Source organism: Diachasma alloeum, unplaced genomic scaffold, assembly GCF_001412515.2.
Source record: "Diachasma alloeum isolate Michigan unplaced genomic scaffold, Dall2.0 Dall_scaffold_00937, whole genome shotgun sequence".
NCBI lineage: Eukaryota > Metazoa > Arthropoda > Insecta > Hymenoptera > Braconidae > Diachasma > Diachasma alloeum.
The window spans coordinates 136,413-151,835 of NW_021681054.1; the positions used below are offsets into that span (position 1 = coordinate 136,413).

At 41.1% G+C, this 15,423-nt stretch overlaps 3 protein-coding genes across 4 annotated transcripts; all 3 read right to left on the reverse strand.

The window, feature by feature from the left end:
* Positions 1 to 84: 84 nt before the first annotated feature.
* Positions 85 to 7,082, reverse strand: LOC107045445 (high-affinity choline transporter 1). 2 transcript variants are annotated; one of them, XM_015267734.1, is made up of 7 exons: positions 6,859 to 7,082; positions 6,051 to 6,421; positions 5,599 to 5,969; positions 5,194 to 5,498; positions 4,568 to 4,847; positions 3,657 to 3,874; positions 85 to 3,561 (listed from the first exon to the last, which is right to left on the reverse strand). In XM_015267734.1, the coding sequence occupies exons 3-7, from the start codon at positions 5,870 to 5,872 to the stop codon at positions 2,839 to 2,841; spliced, it is 1,800 nt and encodes a 599-aa protein (XP_015123220.1). In that variant the 5' UTR covers positions 5,873 to 5,969; positions 6,051 to 6,421; positions 6,859 to 7,082; the 3' UTR covers positions 85 to 2,838. The 2 variants fall into 2 exon arrangements, with proteins under 2 accessions (XP_015123220.1, XP_015123221.1); XM_015267735.1 differs by lacking the exon at positions 6,859 to 7,082 and having other exon boundaries at positions 6,051 to 6,810.
* A 1,262-nt stretch (positions 7,083 to 8,344) lies between these two features.
* Positions 8,345 to 9,084, reverse strand: LOC107045446. The gene is made up of 3 exons (XM_015267736.1): positions 9,018 to 9,084; positions 8,697 to 8,932; positions 8,345 to 8,513 (listed from the first exon to the last, which is right to left on the reverse strand). The coding sequence occupies exons 2-3, from the start codon at positions 8,922 to 8,924 to the stop codon at positions 8,430 to 8,432; spliced, it is 312 nt and encodes a 103-aa protein (XP_015123222.1). The 5' UTR covers positions 8,925 to 8,932; positions 9,018 to 9,084; the 3' UTR covers positions 8,345 to 8,429.
* Positions 9,085 to 11,074: 1,990 nt separating this feature from the next.
* On the reverse strand, positions 11,075 to 14,830 carry LOC107045443. The gene is made up of 12 exons (XM_015267728.1): positions 14,756 to 14,830; positions 14,337 to 14,679; positions 14,078 to 14,253; positions 13,668 to 13,874; positions 13,387 to 13,608; positions 13,122 to 13,314; positions 12,815 to 13,025; positions 12,388 to 12,486; positions 12,085 to 12,292; positions 11,688 to 11,833; positions 11,389 to 11,605; positions 11,075 to 11,309 (listed from the first exon to the last, which is right to left on the reverse strand). The coding sequence occupies exons 1-12, from the start codon at positions 14,771 to 14,773 to the stop codon at positions 11,094 to 11,096; spliced, it is 2,256 nt and encodes a 751-aa protein (XP_015123214.1). The 5' UTR covers positions 14,774 to 14,830; the 3' UTR covers positions 11,075 to 11,093.
* Between the last annotated feature and the right edge of the window lie 593 nt (positions 14,831 to 15,423).

Consider the following 15,423-nt stretch of genomic DNA (forward strand, 5'->3'; position numbering starts at 1 on the left):
TACATTGATGGCATATTTCAAGTCAAATTCTGGAGCGAATCGGGCATTTTTGAAGGACTCAACGAGAATCACAAGTCAGATCGCTTATTTTTTTATACACCCTTTATTCGTAACATTTACAATCAACGGATTCTCCTCTCGTTCAATTATACATATTAATATACACATATATCGTACTTTAGGTTTTGTCTTATAGTTCTTTACATTACAGCATTTCAATTGTAACATTTAGGATACATGACATTATTTCGAGCCCCTCGATCAACGCTTACTCTATCCTCCTGTCTTTTTGTGTTTCAATTTCTATTTCGAACTAAATAATAATTAGCGAGTAATTGTCTTCGGGGCTCGCTACCACCACCCAGCGGGTATTCGAAAGCAGTTTCCATCTTCAATGTTATTCATCAAATACTTTTTCTTTTATTATTTTTATTTTCGTTATTCGGCGGAGGCAGCCCTTAGTCTCGTTGCTAGACAGGGTGGGAGATGAAATGAAATAATGAAACAATATCCCACCCTTGTAGTGTGCCTCTCTTTCAACATGTTTACATTTAATATTTATCCGGTATATTCATTGGAGCACACTCGTGATATGTTAAATTACTTTTAATCACAATTTTGTGATATTTGATATGTATAGATTATTCTGCTCTCAAGTAATACAGCACCATGATAGTTTCATTATAATCTCCCTTCAATCTCATCATCTTTCTCTCTATTGTCGCGCGTTAAAACACGATTCACGTCCTAAGCAGTGAAAGGACGAAATATCACCATTGTTATTTTCAAATCTTTTGATTAAAAATAATTAATCTCATGAAGTGACTGCACGGAGACAATGCGAAATATCTGTCAAGGCCATGTATATTCAAATAATTGGTAACATAATTAGGGTTAATTGAACTGAGGACTATGGTTTTTGATATTCAGAGGGTAATGGATAGTTTACAATGATCAAGATTCACAATCAGCAGTGAAAGTATTGCACAAAATAATCATGACTGCGATCAACATATTAAAATCATATAGACGGCAGATCCCCCCCCCCCTACAATTCTCTCGCAGTAGTTTCACTTTGTCTCCAGTTAACACTTCTCTATAATTACAAATGAGCGCGCGATATAATAATACTTCCGGCTCTAGCTGTTACCCTTGCACAGATACTATCGATAATTCCTCCCACGCTTGTATTTCTTCTCTCAATTATCAAAAACTCCGCCATAGCACATTTCCTTAAGGCTAAATTCCCAATATATTTCCAACAATCAATTCGAACAAATCTCTTTGACTTTGAAAAAACAGTCATGGAGTTATTGAAAATCGAATGAAAAAAATTATCATCCCTAGGTGAATAAACTGTCAACAGTTATAGCAAATGCTTTCAAGTCGTTTCTGAAAATTCTAAAAAAAGAATAAAAACACATCGTAACAGTACTACATTATTCTTTTGTCAAAGTGACACAATGATCAAACTCAAAGTAACAACAAGGATGGAGGTAACAACGATGACATTTTCTTAATTAGAATCTATAATTGATTATTAATAAATACCAATAGCCTATCCTATATGCATGTACGTCAGGTAGTCTTTTTCGTGGATATGTTCACAGTAATGCATTTATGCATATTAAGGTACACGTACACGTGGCCAAACTGAAGCCAGTCAGTCAGCCGCTTTTTTTCTAACCGCACACCGTTATATTTATTATTATCGCTCATTGCTCCTAGAATCACATATTCCCACGATATACTCTATGATCATAGATAATGAATATTTATTCATTTATAACTCAAATATTTGATATACTATATCATAAATACAACCGATCCTCACGTCAATCGATTCATCCATCGGATGGCACTGTAAACCGCCATTTGCAATATCGATTTCACGATGCAGAACCGCTCTGTATCTCTCTCTACTTTGTCCAAAAAACGCGCATCAGAACCATAAGGGAACTGCGAAGCAGGGTCTCAGGAGAACTCTTTTAGAGGGAAGAACATTTTTCAATTTGCCAGTACAAAAGCTTTCCATAGTATAATCTAACTAACACTCGCGCGTTTTCTTAACAACATTATATAATATATGTTTCTATACCTTTTGAATCGTGGCTAAACTAATTCAACTGGTCAACCCCCTAACTTTCTTTGTAATACTGAGCGCTCATTCATCATGAAATCAATAATGGCGTAGCTCCGGCATTCACTCTGCAAAAGGCCACCGGAGAATTGTTGAGGATCGAATGAATCAATTTCCATCGGATTCCATATATAATTAATTCTTCTCAAGCTTGATTGGTAGACTCTAAATATGTACAATATTCTTTACTGTGTGTATGTGTACAATATATATCTCAAAAAATAAAACAAGGAGATCACTAGGCCTAATTGGTAGCGCGGTGTATCCTAATTTTGCTGAAACTGAGTGAGAGAGTCACCAACAAGACCGAAGATGAACAATACCCAGTGAAGTTGATCGACCAACAGTCACGAGTAATTGCCATGATGAGCGGAGGGAGCCATGACCGCACGGCTCAAAGAATAAGAAGCCTTGATTTCAGAGCGTTGAGCCGTTCGATTCTGACTCCCCGTGGAGTCCCTCAACATCAGTTGGAAAATATCGTCGAAAATCATCAACAAAACGACCTACATCAACAAGTCTATGGTAACGTTGGTCAGTAACAGAACGCAATTGTCGAAAACTATAGGCATATGAGTGTGAGAAATGTAGAAAAATAAAAATAAAGGATCTATACTAATTGTAGAATATATGAGATAACAACCGCGCTACCGCACTTATTGTTGGTCACAGCTTGTGATCACGGAACCGGATGTACTTTAAAAGGCAGTGCTGTTCTGTGACTGCCGTGCAGAAGCACTGCCAACTGGTCCAGGATGACTACCCATGCCACCCCCACCGCCAGCAATTAATCCTGCACTAGCAGTGACAGCCTGCACCCCATCGCAACCTGGTTCCATGTCATAGTCCGGCTCGAGCGCTGGATTAACTCGTCCGTTAGACTCGTCCTTACTACCATAGAGCCTTCCAGCTCCAGCAGCAAGAACGGCCATCTGTTCGCCTTCAGCCGGATCCGGCCCAACGCGCTCAACATCCTCAGGTATATTGACAACACACCTGAAGATATCGTAGCCTGGTGCCCATCTACCGGTCATAAAGGCCACCTGAGTCACATGAGACACCCCGATAAGTGTTACGAGTGATATCAACATTGCCATCGTTCTAAATGGAAACATCTGAACTTGTGTCGTCTCATCATAACCCGGAAAGTGTATTAATGCAGGAAGACCTATCACTGCTTCGCCACCACTTAATCTAACAATCATTGCTATCAAGTATGCCGCTAAACTGCCGTACGTATTGCAGTAATCTTTGAAGTGTACCACCATCAGCAGCTGTGGAAACAGTATGACGTAGACAAGATCCGAGCACATTGACCAAAGCCCATAGATTGATGGTATCGTCAGGGCCATCACTGTACTCAGGATACCCACCACACCTATACCCACCCGCATCACCCAAATAATCTCCATCTCCGAGGCCTGTTTACATCAATCAATCAATTCGTTGAGTAATTCAAGTGCAACTTGGACATTCACTTGGCAAAGCTCCTTGAGCCGAAAGTAACATCACTTACCCTCTGTCTGAATATGAGCTTGTAAACATTCCTCGCGAACATGGAACTGGCTGACAAAATACTACTGTCGGCCGATGACATGACAGCTGCTGATACAGCACCAAGACCAAAAAATGAAACGAAATCTGGTGTCAAGTACTGCAACACCATTGGCAGGATCATACTCGTTTGGGCTTCCTCGAGCGGCCATGGGCCTTGATAGTCTGTCCTATTCCAAGCTGTAACACACACGGATGGAATTTCATTCATCGAGGGGTGAGTTACGTTGGAAGAAAGAAAAAAAAACACAAGCCCGAGGGATGTAACATCGATACTTTGGCCAACAACACTACATCAAATACCAATACAAGTTCTCGAATTAGTTACGGCAACGTTGGTATATTTACGTTTGCCCGAGTCGTATTACAACACCACCGTTATTCCCCTTGGAAGCATGGAAAGCCACATGTTCAGAATCTCACGGTATTGTATTCTCGTGGTGGGGTCACCCTTGTCTCGCTCATCCCCCCCTTCCCCCCCCCCTCCCGAAACTCTCCCTTTGAATGCTGTAAATACCACCAGCGGGAGCATCCCGCCCGTTTCTCTTTCCAAACTAAATGTCAAGTAGCCCATAGCTAAAGAAGAGGGGGAGGGAGTGGGTGGTAATAGTGGGAGATGGACGCTCACCTCCGGACTGCTTTTTCATTGTAGGGTCGAGGGGGTCTAATTCAATCCCCCAAGGCTCCTCGAATGAAGAGACACCCCATCCCATTTGAAACCGGTGAATAATAACTCATAAATGCCCAAATTTTCCTCTAAAGGAAAATTATTCATGGAATATAAAGATTGAGAGTCAAGCGAAAGGTCACAGTGCTAGTGCAGCTTTGTCTGGATTAATTGTATCAAATATTCATGAAGAATTGTACACGTACCAGTTCCTTTGGCGATAGCTCCGATGAGGACTGGTGGTATTGCCATGAGGATACATCCAACTGCTGCGACGTAACTCAGCAATTGTGCCCTGCCGGCTGTCTTTGATGAGAGTACACGCTGGAAGTACACCTGCCACGGTATCCCTCCAAAGATGAGGAGAAGTCCGTAGTCGAGATAATACCACCACTCGGTGGATTTCACATGGCCAATCCAGTCTACCTCGAGGGAGCTCAATGGCTGGACCAATGGATTCATCCAGGCAAAGGGAATACACATCCACTGTGGAGCAGAGGCCATCAGTAGATTGTCATTAGCAATTGCAATGTCTTTAGAAATCCTCATCACTTAGGTGATTGGGGTGCATTGGACGTCACGACAGCCATTCGGAGAATGTGAAACAAATGGGGGGGGGGAGACGAAATTGAGGGACTTGTAGGGTTTTCCATTTCTCCGACCGAAGGGGAGAAAATTGTGTAGCACTGTCACGACTTCACGGATTATTAGATTATAATTTCTGGCACGTGTCTCAGGAATTGACAAGGATTCCTTGGGAATAACTCTGAATGGGATGATTGAAATCTTGAGAAATCTGAGGGGATAATCCAAACTACTGGTAATTACTTACGAGTCCTACGAAGATGCAAAAGAGCTGGATGACATCGGTGTAAGCTACGGAGTAGAGGCCGCCAAAGAGCGTATAGATGACAGCGATGAAGGCGCTAAACATAATCGAGTGGCTGTGTTCCATATCGATGATAACAGCTATTGTGGCACCAAGGGCAGCAAGAATACCAGCTGCCCAGAACACCTCACCACATAGTGCTGGTAGAAATAGTAATCCACCCATACGTTCTCCAAAGGCATCCTGAAGAGGATCCAACATCGTGATGTACCCCTGCTGTCGCATCTTGTTGGCAAAGAATATACCACCTGAGGGGACAATACCGAGGGATAACCGTTAGGATGCTATTGGATTCCTATTGGGGTGCAATTAATCATCCGCAATATCCTTAATATCAAGCGGAATTACCGAAGACGAGGCTGAGGGCATAACCGAATGGCGCTTGACACCATATAAGCCCCTTGGTGTAAATGATCTCGGCGGTGCCATTAATATAGCCCCCGCCAACCCACGTTGCTGTCATGGTGAATATACCGACGAAGAGGCCGATGGAACGACCAGCCAGCATCACCTCCTCCTCGGAGTCGTTGCCGGCCTCTTTCTTCCTCGCTGCCCATATTCCCACACCCAGTATGAGGACGTAAAAAAGTCCAATTGATATGACACCAGCTAGGTTGAACATCTTTGGCGAGGATAGGTCCACTGGTGTTAGTTCAAGCTGGCGTATATGGAGATCCGAGAGGTTCGGTAAGCGATCCGATTTTTCCACGTTTGAAAACCTAATTTAAAGGCCATTTTAATTTAGCTTCATTACTAGCTTCATCATCACAATAGTGATGATAATTTTTCATGTCAAGTACCTCTGAAGACCCCGCGGGGTACAGTCACGCAACAGGGGGGGACAGCCTCACACGGGTACTGGCGGCATATCCTGATGACGGTCCTTCAGGACGGCCGATGATAACGGTGGATTAGGTGGGCAGCAATCGCCCCACCTGAGCGAGGTCTTCTGGGAGGGGCTATTCCTTGTCCTAAACGCGAGGCCGCCCATGGGCTCTGATGGCCATCGATTTCCACCCAACTCACTGCTTCTACTTGCACACCTACTTTTTATCGCTCTTATCAAGTCGATCAGATCGGACCTTATTTTTTTCTTTCTTTTTTACTACTCTTTCTTTTAAACTCTGTGGGATTGTGATTGACGACGCGCTTTGATGCTTGGACCGGCTTCCTGCAAAATCATCGCAATTCTCCCATGAAATTTCCACATCAGATTGATAATAAAGTGGATATTACGATGGCCACTATTAAGCATATAATACGGTAGGGTCTTATCGTCTGATCGGCTTGTTCAACACCCGTCGGACCCGTCGGGGATGGTTGATATAATCATCAATAATCACCGCACGATATATTTTCGTATCAACTCACATTACGATTCAACGCCTGACCACTCGACGAGGATTAATTGTCTTCATAACAATGAAAAGGTGATGTCAAAGGCCATAGATTCAAAACTGAAGGGAAAATTTGATTACTGAATCAGGACAAACGTCGAATAAACCCTGTTTCCGTGACCTTAACGACGGCCAGGTAAAAGGGGATCGAGTCTCGGTGAAAATGCATTTTGAGAAAATCAACGGGTTATGAATATTCAAAAGTACTTACTTTTAGAAAGATCATATCTTCGGATTTGGGGGGGGGGGAGTCACAATAATTTTCTCTTGAAACACGAGCTTACATTCAAGTAATTTCACTTGGTAGGAATTTATTGGTCTAATAATGAGATTAATTTTGAGTTAAAAATAACGTCAACGTGAGATGTCTTTTGAGCGTTGATGAATTTTTCGAGCGCTCCCCTGTGCACTCCCTAGCGTCGCGGCGGCCTCCCCGCACTGAAGGCACTTGGGTTGTCTCACTCGTCCCGTGGCCGAGGACCGCCAGAGGGAATCCACGAACGGGGGTTGCTATTGATTCGGCGCTCTGTGACGTCACAAACGCTAAAACAGGGGGTGCGTCCTCATCGTCATGCTCTCCCCCTCTCCCACGCAAATTTACCGAACATTTAGGGGCTTTGGAAAGGGGTGAATACGACCAGAGGCGTGGACTAGAGCCGTCAAGAGCAGGCGTCTGCGCGCCTTTATGATGCAACGTGGTGGCGCCACTTGCCGCTGGAGATGATAACAGAGAGATAAGAGTGATAAGAGTGAGGTGGGCTAGCGCTATCTCTGTCCATCGGGGCCAGGAAAGTTCACGTTGACCCCGGCCATGGGGATGAAGGAAAACCCGACAGATTTTTGGTAAACAGGAGATTAGAATTTCGTATGGCAGGTAGATGGGTGGTTGATGACTCCCAATGGGTCGTGATGGATTTTCCTTGAGGGGCTACTTTATGTTACCTCATCCTACGTCAGAGGACCTCTCTACTTGGGGGCATATCAAGGTCAGCAGCTTACTCCCCCCTAAGTCGTCGCATCAATCTGAGTCGGCCGGTTTACACAAGTTCTGAGCTAGATTGTCGTATGTTTGTCATTGTTTTTATCTCCACAGAGCTTTCTCGTGAATGGTTCATCTATAGAACGAAGATGAGGACAATTATCACTTGGAGAGTCGAAGAATATCATGGGCATTATTCAGTCAAACTGCAAATTTTACCAACCAACTATTTTTAGTAAATCGTGATGTTGAATTCGCGTGCGTCTAGAGTTGATCAAACAGAACAAAAAGGCCGATTGTGGACGTCATTGAATGGAAGTTTGAACGCGTCGCATGAAAAAAACATGGCGCTGATAGGATCAGACCTTGGAGACGTCTGCCAGTATTCAGAGTTTCCAAGTTTAATTGATGAAATAATAATTGTCGAATGCATGCGTCAATCCTGGATGAATAATGATGACTCGAACGTTATCCTGGGCAATGGTGTCAAAGAGTCAAGTCCTCGGTAACCGAGTTTCTGAAAAAAATCGACACGTGTCAAGTGAAGTACCTCAGCATTAACAATAGACACGTGTTACCGAAAAGGGTGGTGTGGTAACTGGATATGGTGAAAATACGTGTTCAGTGCTCATTGACTGGAGTAGGTGTACTGAGTTGAAAAAAAAAGGTTTAGTACTCTACACGCAAAGAGCACTGGTGAATGAAGAAAGTGTACTGATTTATTTCACACATTTTTCTTTATTTCACGTTTCCAAGGATTTTTCATTTACAACACAAATTAGTTTTATTATGCTTCCTTGAAATTAATAATCAACTGGACGTCTCTGGAAACACGCGAGACAGCCCTGTCCTGCGCCACCAGCTGAATGCTCACACGCCTTCAAGCCCTTGAACAGAGACAAATAATGAATTAATAAAAATATGAAAGTGGATGAAGTCAATTTGAAATGACGTCAAAGTTCAACAAAAGCATTTACTTCACAGTCAAATCAGACGGCACAAACTCTTGAAAATGCTTTGGATTTTTTTTTAAATAAGTGAAACAACGTCGATGGGCCAAAATCACTTACAGTTGAGAATTTATAGCCACTCGGACAATCCTTGAATGTAACAACGCCATTCCTGCATTCCGTGTATTTCGTGCAGTCGTACGGATGGCTGAGTTTCTTCACTTGACCAGCGGCACAGGGAATCCTGCACCTTGGGTCCTTCTTTAGCTGCTCCTGTTGCTCAGCAGTCAGTGGAAATTGCGCGTAAATGAATGTCACAATGCAAGCGAGTATGATTGCTAACTTCATCGCGATGTCTGCAAAAGAATGAGAACATTTCAATAATCGATTTACTCGGGGAAAAATCAAACATGTTTTCCTGCAACGGAAATGAATCTCTACCAGATAATCACGCAAGTGTTGACTGTGAATAAGCTCCACCCACTGAGATTAATCAGCGCGATCTTGCTTTTATACTAAAACAAAATCATAAATCGCGTAATCCACCGGTGTATCATTAAAGCTGAGAAGCTAGAAAATCCCTAAATCCTGATATCATTTGTCCCGTAAACCTCGAGGCAACAAAAAAATGTAATTCCGTTTCTGAGTGCTACACATATTTTCTTATCTCCTTCATTGTTTTTATCGTCACCGTTGATCCTGGGTTTTTTTTTGTTGAAACCCAGACCGTGACAATACGGAGTCATTCACTCAAATTGAATTGCCGTATACAAAGATGAAGAAGTGTACTTTGTGCGTAGGTGTATGTGTACATGTGTTTTGTTAAATGCAGTAAATTATTTCAATTACTGCTGGTGTCTGCTATAAATTTTCTTGACCCCGTGGTTTAACCCAGGGGAGAGTGGGGTAATGTGGACAATTTTGATTTGAAAAAAATATTATTACTTCATTGAACTGTTGATGAAGACAATAATTTTTCTTCCTCGCGTAAAGTACAATTTTTCCTCTTGCCGATGAGTCAAGACTGATCGCAATTGATACATCTATTTTTGAGTCGTGAAGATTAAAAAAAAAGTGAAAAGTGTCCGTTAATCGGACGGGTCAATTCCTACATACTAATTACAAATCTCCTTTTTTTTAAATCGACATTTCTCTTTGTTTCATCCCAGCAATATGAGATATATTTCAACTTCAATCCTCTCCACCTCTTCTTAAATGATCAAAAGTGGGTCAAGACCCTCGACTTTTATCCATGCCATCCCCCTCTCGCCATCTTGGCTTTTTTTTAGGCTCGAGGGTATTACATCACCAATGAACTATAATTACGATTCAATTTTTCGCGTTAATTCAGGGCAGAAGCCATCGGATTTATTTCATAGGCACTTCTCTACGAAGAAGAAATAGTCAACAATGGTAATTGATCGCTATCTTGCTCAAGGGGATAATTTTCCAACAAACTCATAGATCTGCAGTTGCATAATTGAAAGGCACAGCACGTGCTGTTCATTCATGCATCCAAGCTTTAGAGAAACAAAGTGGGGTTCTCCCTGTGGGGATCTAATGTCCACCTATACGGGAAATCGCGTCTCATCACACCTAACGCGTCGAGGAAATTATCGGGGTTGTCATACAGGAGACTCGAGTAATTCCATTAATTGCGAAGTAATTGCAGTGGAAATTATTCGATTGGATTAATTGAATTCTACGCGTAATGTCTTGTCTCATGGAATTACATTCTCGCACATCATAATTGAATATTACGATGACAAAATTTAATACATTGCAAAATAATCGAGATGAATAACAATTAACATTTGTTTTTGTAGGATGAAAAAAAAAATATTGATTCACGCTACAATAATTTCCACTTCAACTGCTCTTTTTTTTACAACATATTCTCAAACTTTGAATGGGTGAGATCTCTCTGGCTTGTTTGAATTTTCAAAATTTCTTATCATTTTTTTCAATATCAGAGTGTTTCAAGGGAACATACAGCGCCATCTACAGGATCTGCCATAAATAACGAGTCTTACCATCAAATGTTACATCTGTCAATAAGGAAGGAATCTCTTTTTTTTCCTTCCTAGGTGGCGTTGAATGGAAATGTGTAAAATTCAAAATATTTCACATGCTTAAATAAAAAATTGTATGCAGTAAAGTAGTGATGTGATGAGAATTGAGACTGCAAGACAGAATTCCTTATTTTTTTATTTCTCAATATATGTATTAATGTTAAAAAACTCTGTTGAGGGAATTTATTTGAAGTAAAAGGTGAGCATTGACGTCAATCCAATTCTATTATTGCATTTGTAAGAAGAATTCTGAAAAAATCCAGAAATTGATTACTAATTAATCAGAATACTCATTATCCCTCCGACGACAATTATAACAGCCGTGCGTAACAGTCACGTGTTGCGGGGGCTCGTAGAAATAAGTCTGCACGTTGCAGTGCAGGAGATGATAAGAGAAAGGATCGATAGCACTCACGTGGGGTAAAAACGCAAGTTTCTCATAATTTTAGAAGTGCAGAATCCTCTTGTTTCCCTGGACGAGCTCAAGCGCTCGGAGGAAAGCTCTGTAATCGAGCTCGAGACGCATTCCCCTTTCGATTGAAAAACATTTGTGGAGGGTATCGACTTCCTTCATGCTCAACAACTCCAACATCTTTCGGACTGACAGGGCCTTTGTCATCTGGTCCTTCGTTACTGTTCCAATATTCTCTTTATCAAAATCCTAAAGACAATGTATTTTTTTTTAATCCTTCAACTCCCCCAAAATCATAAAAAATATTCCATCCTTCAAGAAACGAAACCTTGAAAACTTGTTCCAAATTATGATTTCGAATTCGAACAAGTTTGTCCATAGCTTGAACAATCGTCTGTCGTTCCTCGAAGTTCAAAAATGTCTTTGGTGATGCATAAGATGGCACGTGTTGTACAGGCACTAGCAGTGGAGATTTCTCCAGAGCTCTTATGGTAACAGCTTCTTCGACAGCATTTCCAAATCTCTCGTAATCCACGAATCCGGCTCTTCACGATTTTTAGGTATCAAGAATCAACAATTATTCCGTTAATTTGAGGCTAAAAAAATTATTGAGAAGGAATTACTCACCTCAAAGGGGCTTTGAAGACATCCATTATGGTTTCAATTTCAGTCGGTGTTAAATTACAACGGATCTGATCCATACCCCTCGCGAAATCATTTCGGGGAATGGCGAGCTCGTTGCGCGGGTCAAAACCACGAAGAAATTCTGTTACCTGTACAAAGATATCCGACTTGAGGATTCAATCACTAGCCAAGCGATAAAACGATTCAATTTGATTTAGTCCTTGGCTGAGTTTTCCAAGAATATCTCCAAATCTGAGGGAGATAACGAAATTTTTGTAATGACCTTTTTTGTAGAGCGAATTAAGGGCTGCAAAAAAGGTTGCGATTTAATTTTTAGCCATCTCCCATAGATTTCGAGATATTCATTGAAAATTGGCCGCTTCTGAGTGCAAATATTGACCTTTACTCTTTCCCTAACGACCTTCGCCTTGATCTTTCCCAGAATCAGAACGATGTCCCTTTCATTTCGGCAAGGGATGGTCAAAGGCCTTTCTGCGTTTAGCAGGCGCTTTTCTTGCACCAACTTTTCATAGAGGGGTCTGGTTATTGGTAGGGCTTCGAGTTCTTGGAGAAATCGAGCATAATTGAATCCCATTTCGTCATTGTACCTTGAGGTATGCAAGTCATTTCCTTTATTTGTTTGTTATTGGTTGAGAGAGGAATGGTTTAACGAATTTAATTGACTGATTGGGGTTCTCTGTACCTCTGTTCCAGAGCGAAAATTTCTTCCTGAGACAATAAAATAGTCGCAGCAGTGAGGATTTGTCGCAATTGGCTGCGCGACACGTGGCCGTGGTTCAATCTGTGAGTAGTCGATAATGATTGATTATTTAAGGAGGAGATGAGTAAGCTAATGATTAATTTTTCTAAATGTGTAATCTCTTTTCATTCTTTTCCAATGCCCATAACTGGGAAATGAATTTATTGATTGAGCTCAGTCTAGGGTTGTCATGAAGGATAAGGAATTTAGGATTTTTCATGAAAGAAAAAAATTACGAAATTACTCCTTTTTATTAAAAATTCAATGAGTCATTAAAATTAAAAAAAAAAAGTCACAAGTGTCCGTTTTGCCCCACTTTAGTCAGCTAGCTATCATAATTATTGAGATAGGTAATTGATATCAATCTGACCGGTCATAATCCTTGAAGAATTGCTTGGTATTGATGCCTCTTTCATCAACCCTATACCGCACTTTCTGCACAGTCTCTTCACACAATTTTCTCATGTCCTTTGCTACACTCTGCCACTCATTCTGACCGAGTTTAGGCAGTTCTTTTACTTCAGGGGGTGGCGAATCGACCTTCAAGCATGGATATTTGTCCAATTCTTTGATAGTGAAGACTTGAAAAAAATACGATAAATTTATTTTCATCTTGAAAACGCAAGATAAAGAATTTTCAAGTAATGAAAATTACGCTGAAATTATTCAAGCGTTACCATGATCAATATCATCCTCAAATACCCTCCACATGACTCGTTTCGTGTCATTTGGGTCCAGGTAAAAGGTCACCAACTCCTCAATTTCGTGTTCCGCGAGGTACAACTGACCCAGAGATGATACTTGAAGGGAGTCAAGTCCTCTGCGGAATTGAGACGGGGTAATTCGACCCACATTCATCTCATCGAAGGGCTGTAGTACGATAAAAAAAATAGTCTTATCTCATCCGTTATTTTAACATGTGCAATTTAACGAATGAAAAACCTCGAGAAATGTGTGAATACGAATTCGTCGTTCCAGCACATGCCGTTGAATCCGACGGATCATTTCTATCAAACGCATTCGTTCCCTCGATCGTTTCAAGCCCGGATGAAACACAGATTGCTTTCCGAAGGCTTCACTCGCCAACACTCTTCCCACTTCTGGCCGCGGGAGCTTTGGCAATTCAGCCGTGATAACCCGCCCCGGGAATTGATCCAACAGCTCCTAAATTTCGTATAGATTGATTCATCGAATTTAATCATCTGGTGGGTGGGAACAGTTACCCCAGAGACGTGCAACATCCCGTGGTCGTCCATGTAATTTTGAGCATCATCAATTGCCTTGAGAAATGCCACATAGTTGAGTGTGTAGCCATCCTTAGCGAACCTCTTTACCAGGAGGCTAAATTCTTCAGGTGCGAGGACTATACCGAGGAAATGCAGAATTCTTCCGAAATGCGCTATTGTTACTGTCCCCGTATTTTTGGATATCTGTGAAGGGGAAACGTGAAAATCGCATTCGAAAATTTTTTGGGAAAGTTAAATAGCAGAATTTTTAAACTGTATCGGCCAAAAATCAATACTAACTAAAATGAAATGTTCAATGATTTATGAAAACTCATGAGTTGACTCATTTAAACTAATTAAAATTAAATGATCACGGTAAAATGAAAACAAATAGATAAATGTTTTACTAGTTCATAATCTTGAAAATACGGTCTGAGAACTAGCGTCCTCTTTCTAACATTGATAGAAATCTGAGTTATGATGAGATTTAATTTCCTGTGCTCGGAGCAACTCAAACGATTGACAGCCAGGGGTTCCTCCCACTCCAATCCAGTTATCATTGGCCTTCCCATAAACTCGGGTACTGAAAATAGATGTATCCATCATCGTGACAATATCATCCACCGATACCCAAAATCAATACATTCGCTCCTCGTTGCCCTTTACCACTGTCATGAATAACTTGGCAGAGTTGGGAATAGATAATCCTGCCATCTTGAATGCTGAAATAATCCGTCAAATCTGCAATTTCGGGGTCGGACAGACCGACGCAGTGCCTCAAGGGTCCCGTGAAAATCGCAATAAATTTTGTCTCTAAAATGTTTGAAGGAAACTTAAGGTTTCGGGGAAAAATTATCGCATTGGAGGGGTTTGGCCGCTTTATACCTGAGATCAGGCCATTGTTATTGGGGTCTAGGGGCTTGAAGTAATCCCAGAGGTTCAGGTCAATACGAAAAACTGCCGCACGGATCTTATTGCAGACCCTCCATACGTCTCGAAATTTTAGGTCCTAAAATTATTGAACAAAGGTATAATGAGAAAATTGTCAGAATTCTTTAAGGCAAAATTCCAATAGCATCAATTACTTTCAGTGGAGTCTTCATGCTTCAGCTGTGTGGCTTTAGTAAAAATGAAAAATTGTATTTCTTGTTAACCAAAAATTTAAACATTTGTACACAGGAAAATTGTCAGTAGCCCCCTCTCTCTTGAAATGAGTTCCAGTGCGTTTTCTTTTTTTTCTTCCATCGATTCGATTTAATAAATTAAGGCCACATTGTGTATTTTTCCATCTGTATAATTTGGCTGGAGATCTGTAGAAAATCATTTTAGGGGTGAAATTCCGCTCTAAACACTAGCGGCTCTGTGATATAAAAGCTAGATAAAAACACGAAAACGACAATGTTGTTTTTATTTCGAGGGCGCCTAAAAATAGAGAGGACGCTCGTGTTGGTATAATTAGCCTCGACGGAAGTAACAACCGGAAACAATGCCAGAGAAATAATTTTAGAAAGTCAACATTCAACAATTGTCTATGTGATTTTTTTTTAATTTCGTCTTCAGAATAATTAATTATTCCCAGGCGTAAAAAATTTCACCCAAGCTTTTGACAAAACGCGCGGGATGTAAACCCACGCTCTATTGATTTTCTCATAAAAAAAAAACGACTGCCAAGGAAATGACGCCATCAAATAGAGCGGGCTCGTTTCTGATTGGCCGGTTTTTTTCATTCCAAATGTATCAGCGAAATTCATTG

What these genes read in the sequence shown, in the direction of transcription:
- LOC107045445 (XM_015267734.1), bottom strand. Translation starts at nt 5,872, where the DNA reads ATGTTCAACCTAGCTGGTGTCATATCAATTGGACTTTTTTACGTCCTC. An exon ending in TTTGCATCTTCGTAGGACTC is followed by an intron (nt 4,848 to 5,193) that starts GTAAGTAATTAC and finishes TCTGCTCCACAG; the next exon opens with TGGATGTGTATTCCCTTTGC. An exon ending in AGCTCATATTCAGACAGAGG is followed by an intron (nt 3,562 to 3,656) that starts GTAAGTGATGTT and finishes TGATGTAAACAG; the next exon opens with GCCTCGGAGATGGAGATTAT.
- LOC107045446 (XM_015267736.1), bottom strand. Translation starts at nt 8,924, where the DNA reads ATGAAGTTAGCAATCATACTCGCTTGCATTGTGACATTCATTTACGCG. An exon ending in GTGGCTATAAATTCTCAACT is followed by an intron (nt 8,514 to 8,696) that starts GTAAGTGATTTT and finishes TCTCTGTTCAAG; the next exon opens with GGCTTGAAGGCGTGTGAGCA.
- LOC107045443 (XM_015267728.1), bottom strand. An exon ending in CCAAGTTATTCATGACAGTG is followed by an intron (nt 14,254 to 14,336) that starts GTAAAGGGCAAC and finishes ATCTATTTTCAG; the next exon opens with TACCCGAGTTTATGGGAAGG. An exon ending in GGATGTTGCACGTCTCTGGG is followed by an intron (nt 13,609 to 13,667) that starts GTAACTGTTCCC and finishes TACGAAATTTAG; the next exon opens with GAGCTGTTGGATCAATTCCC.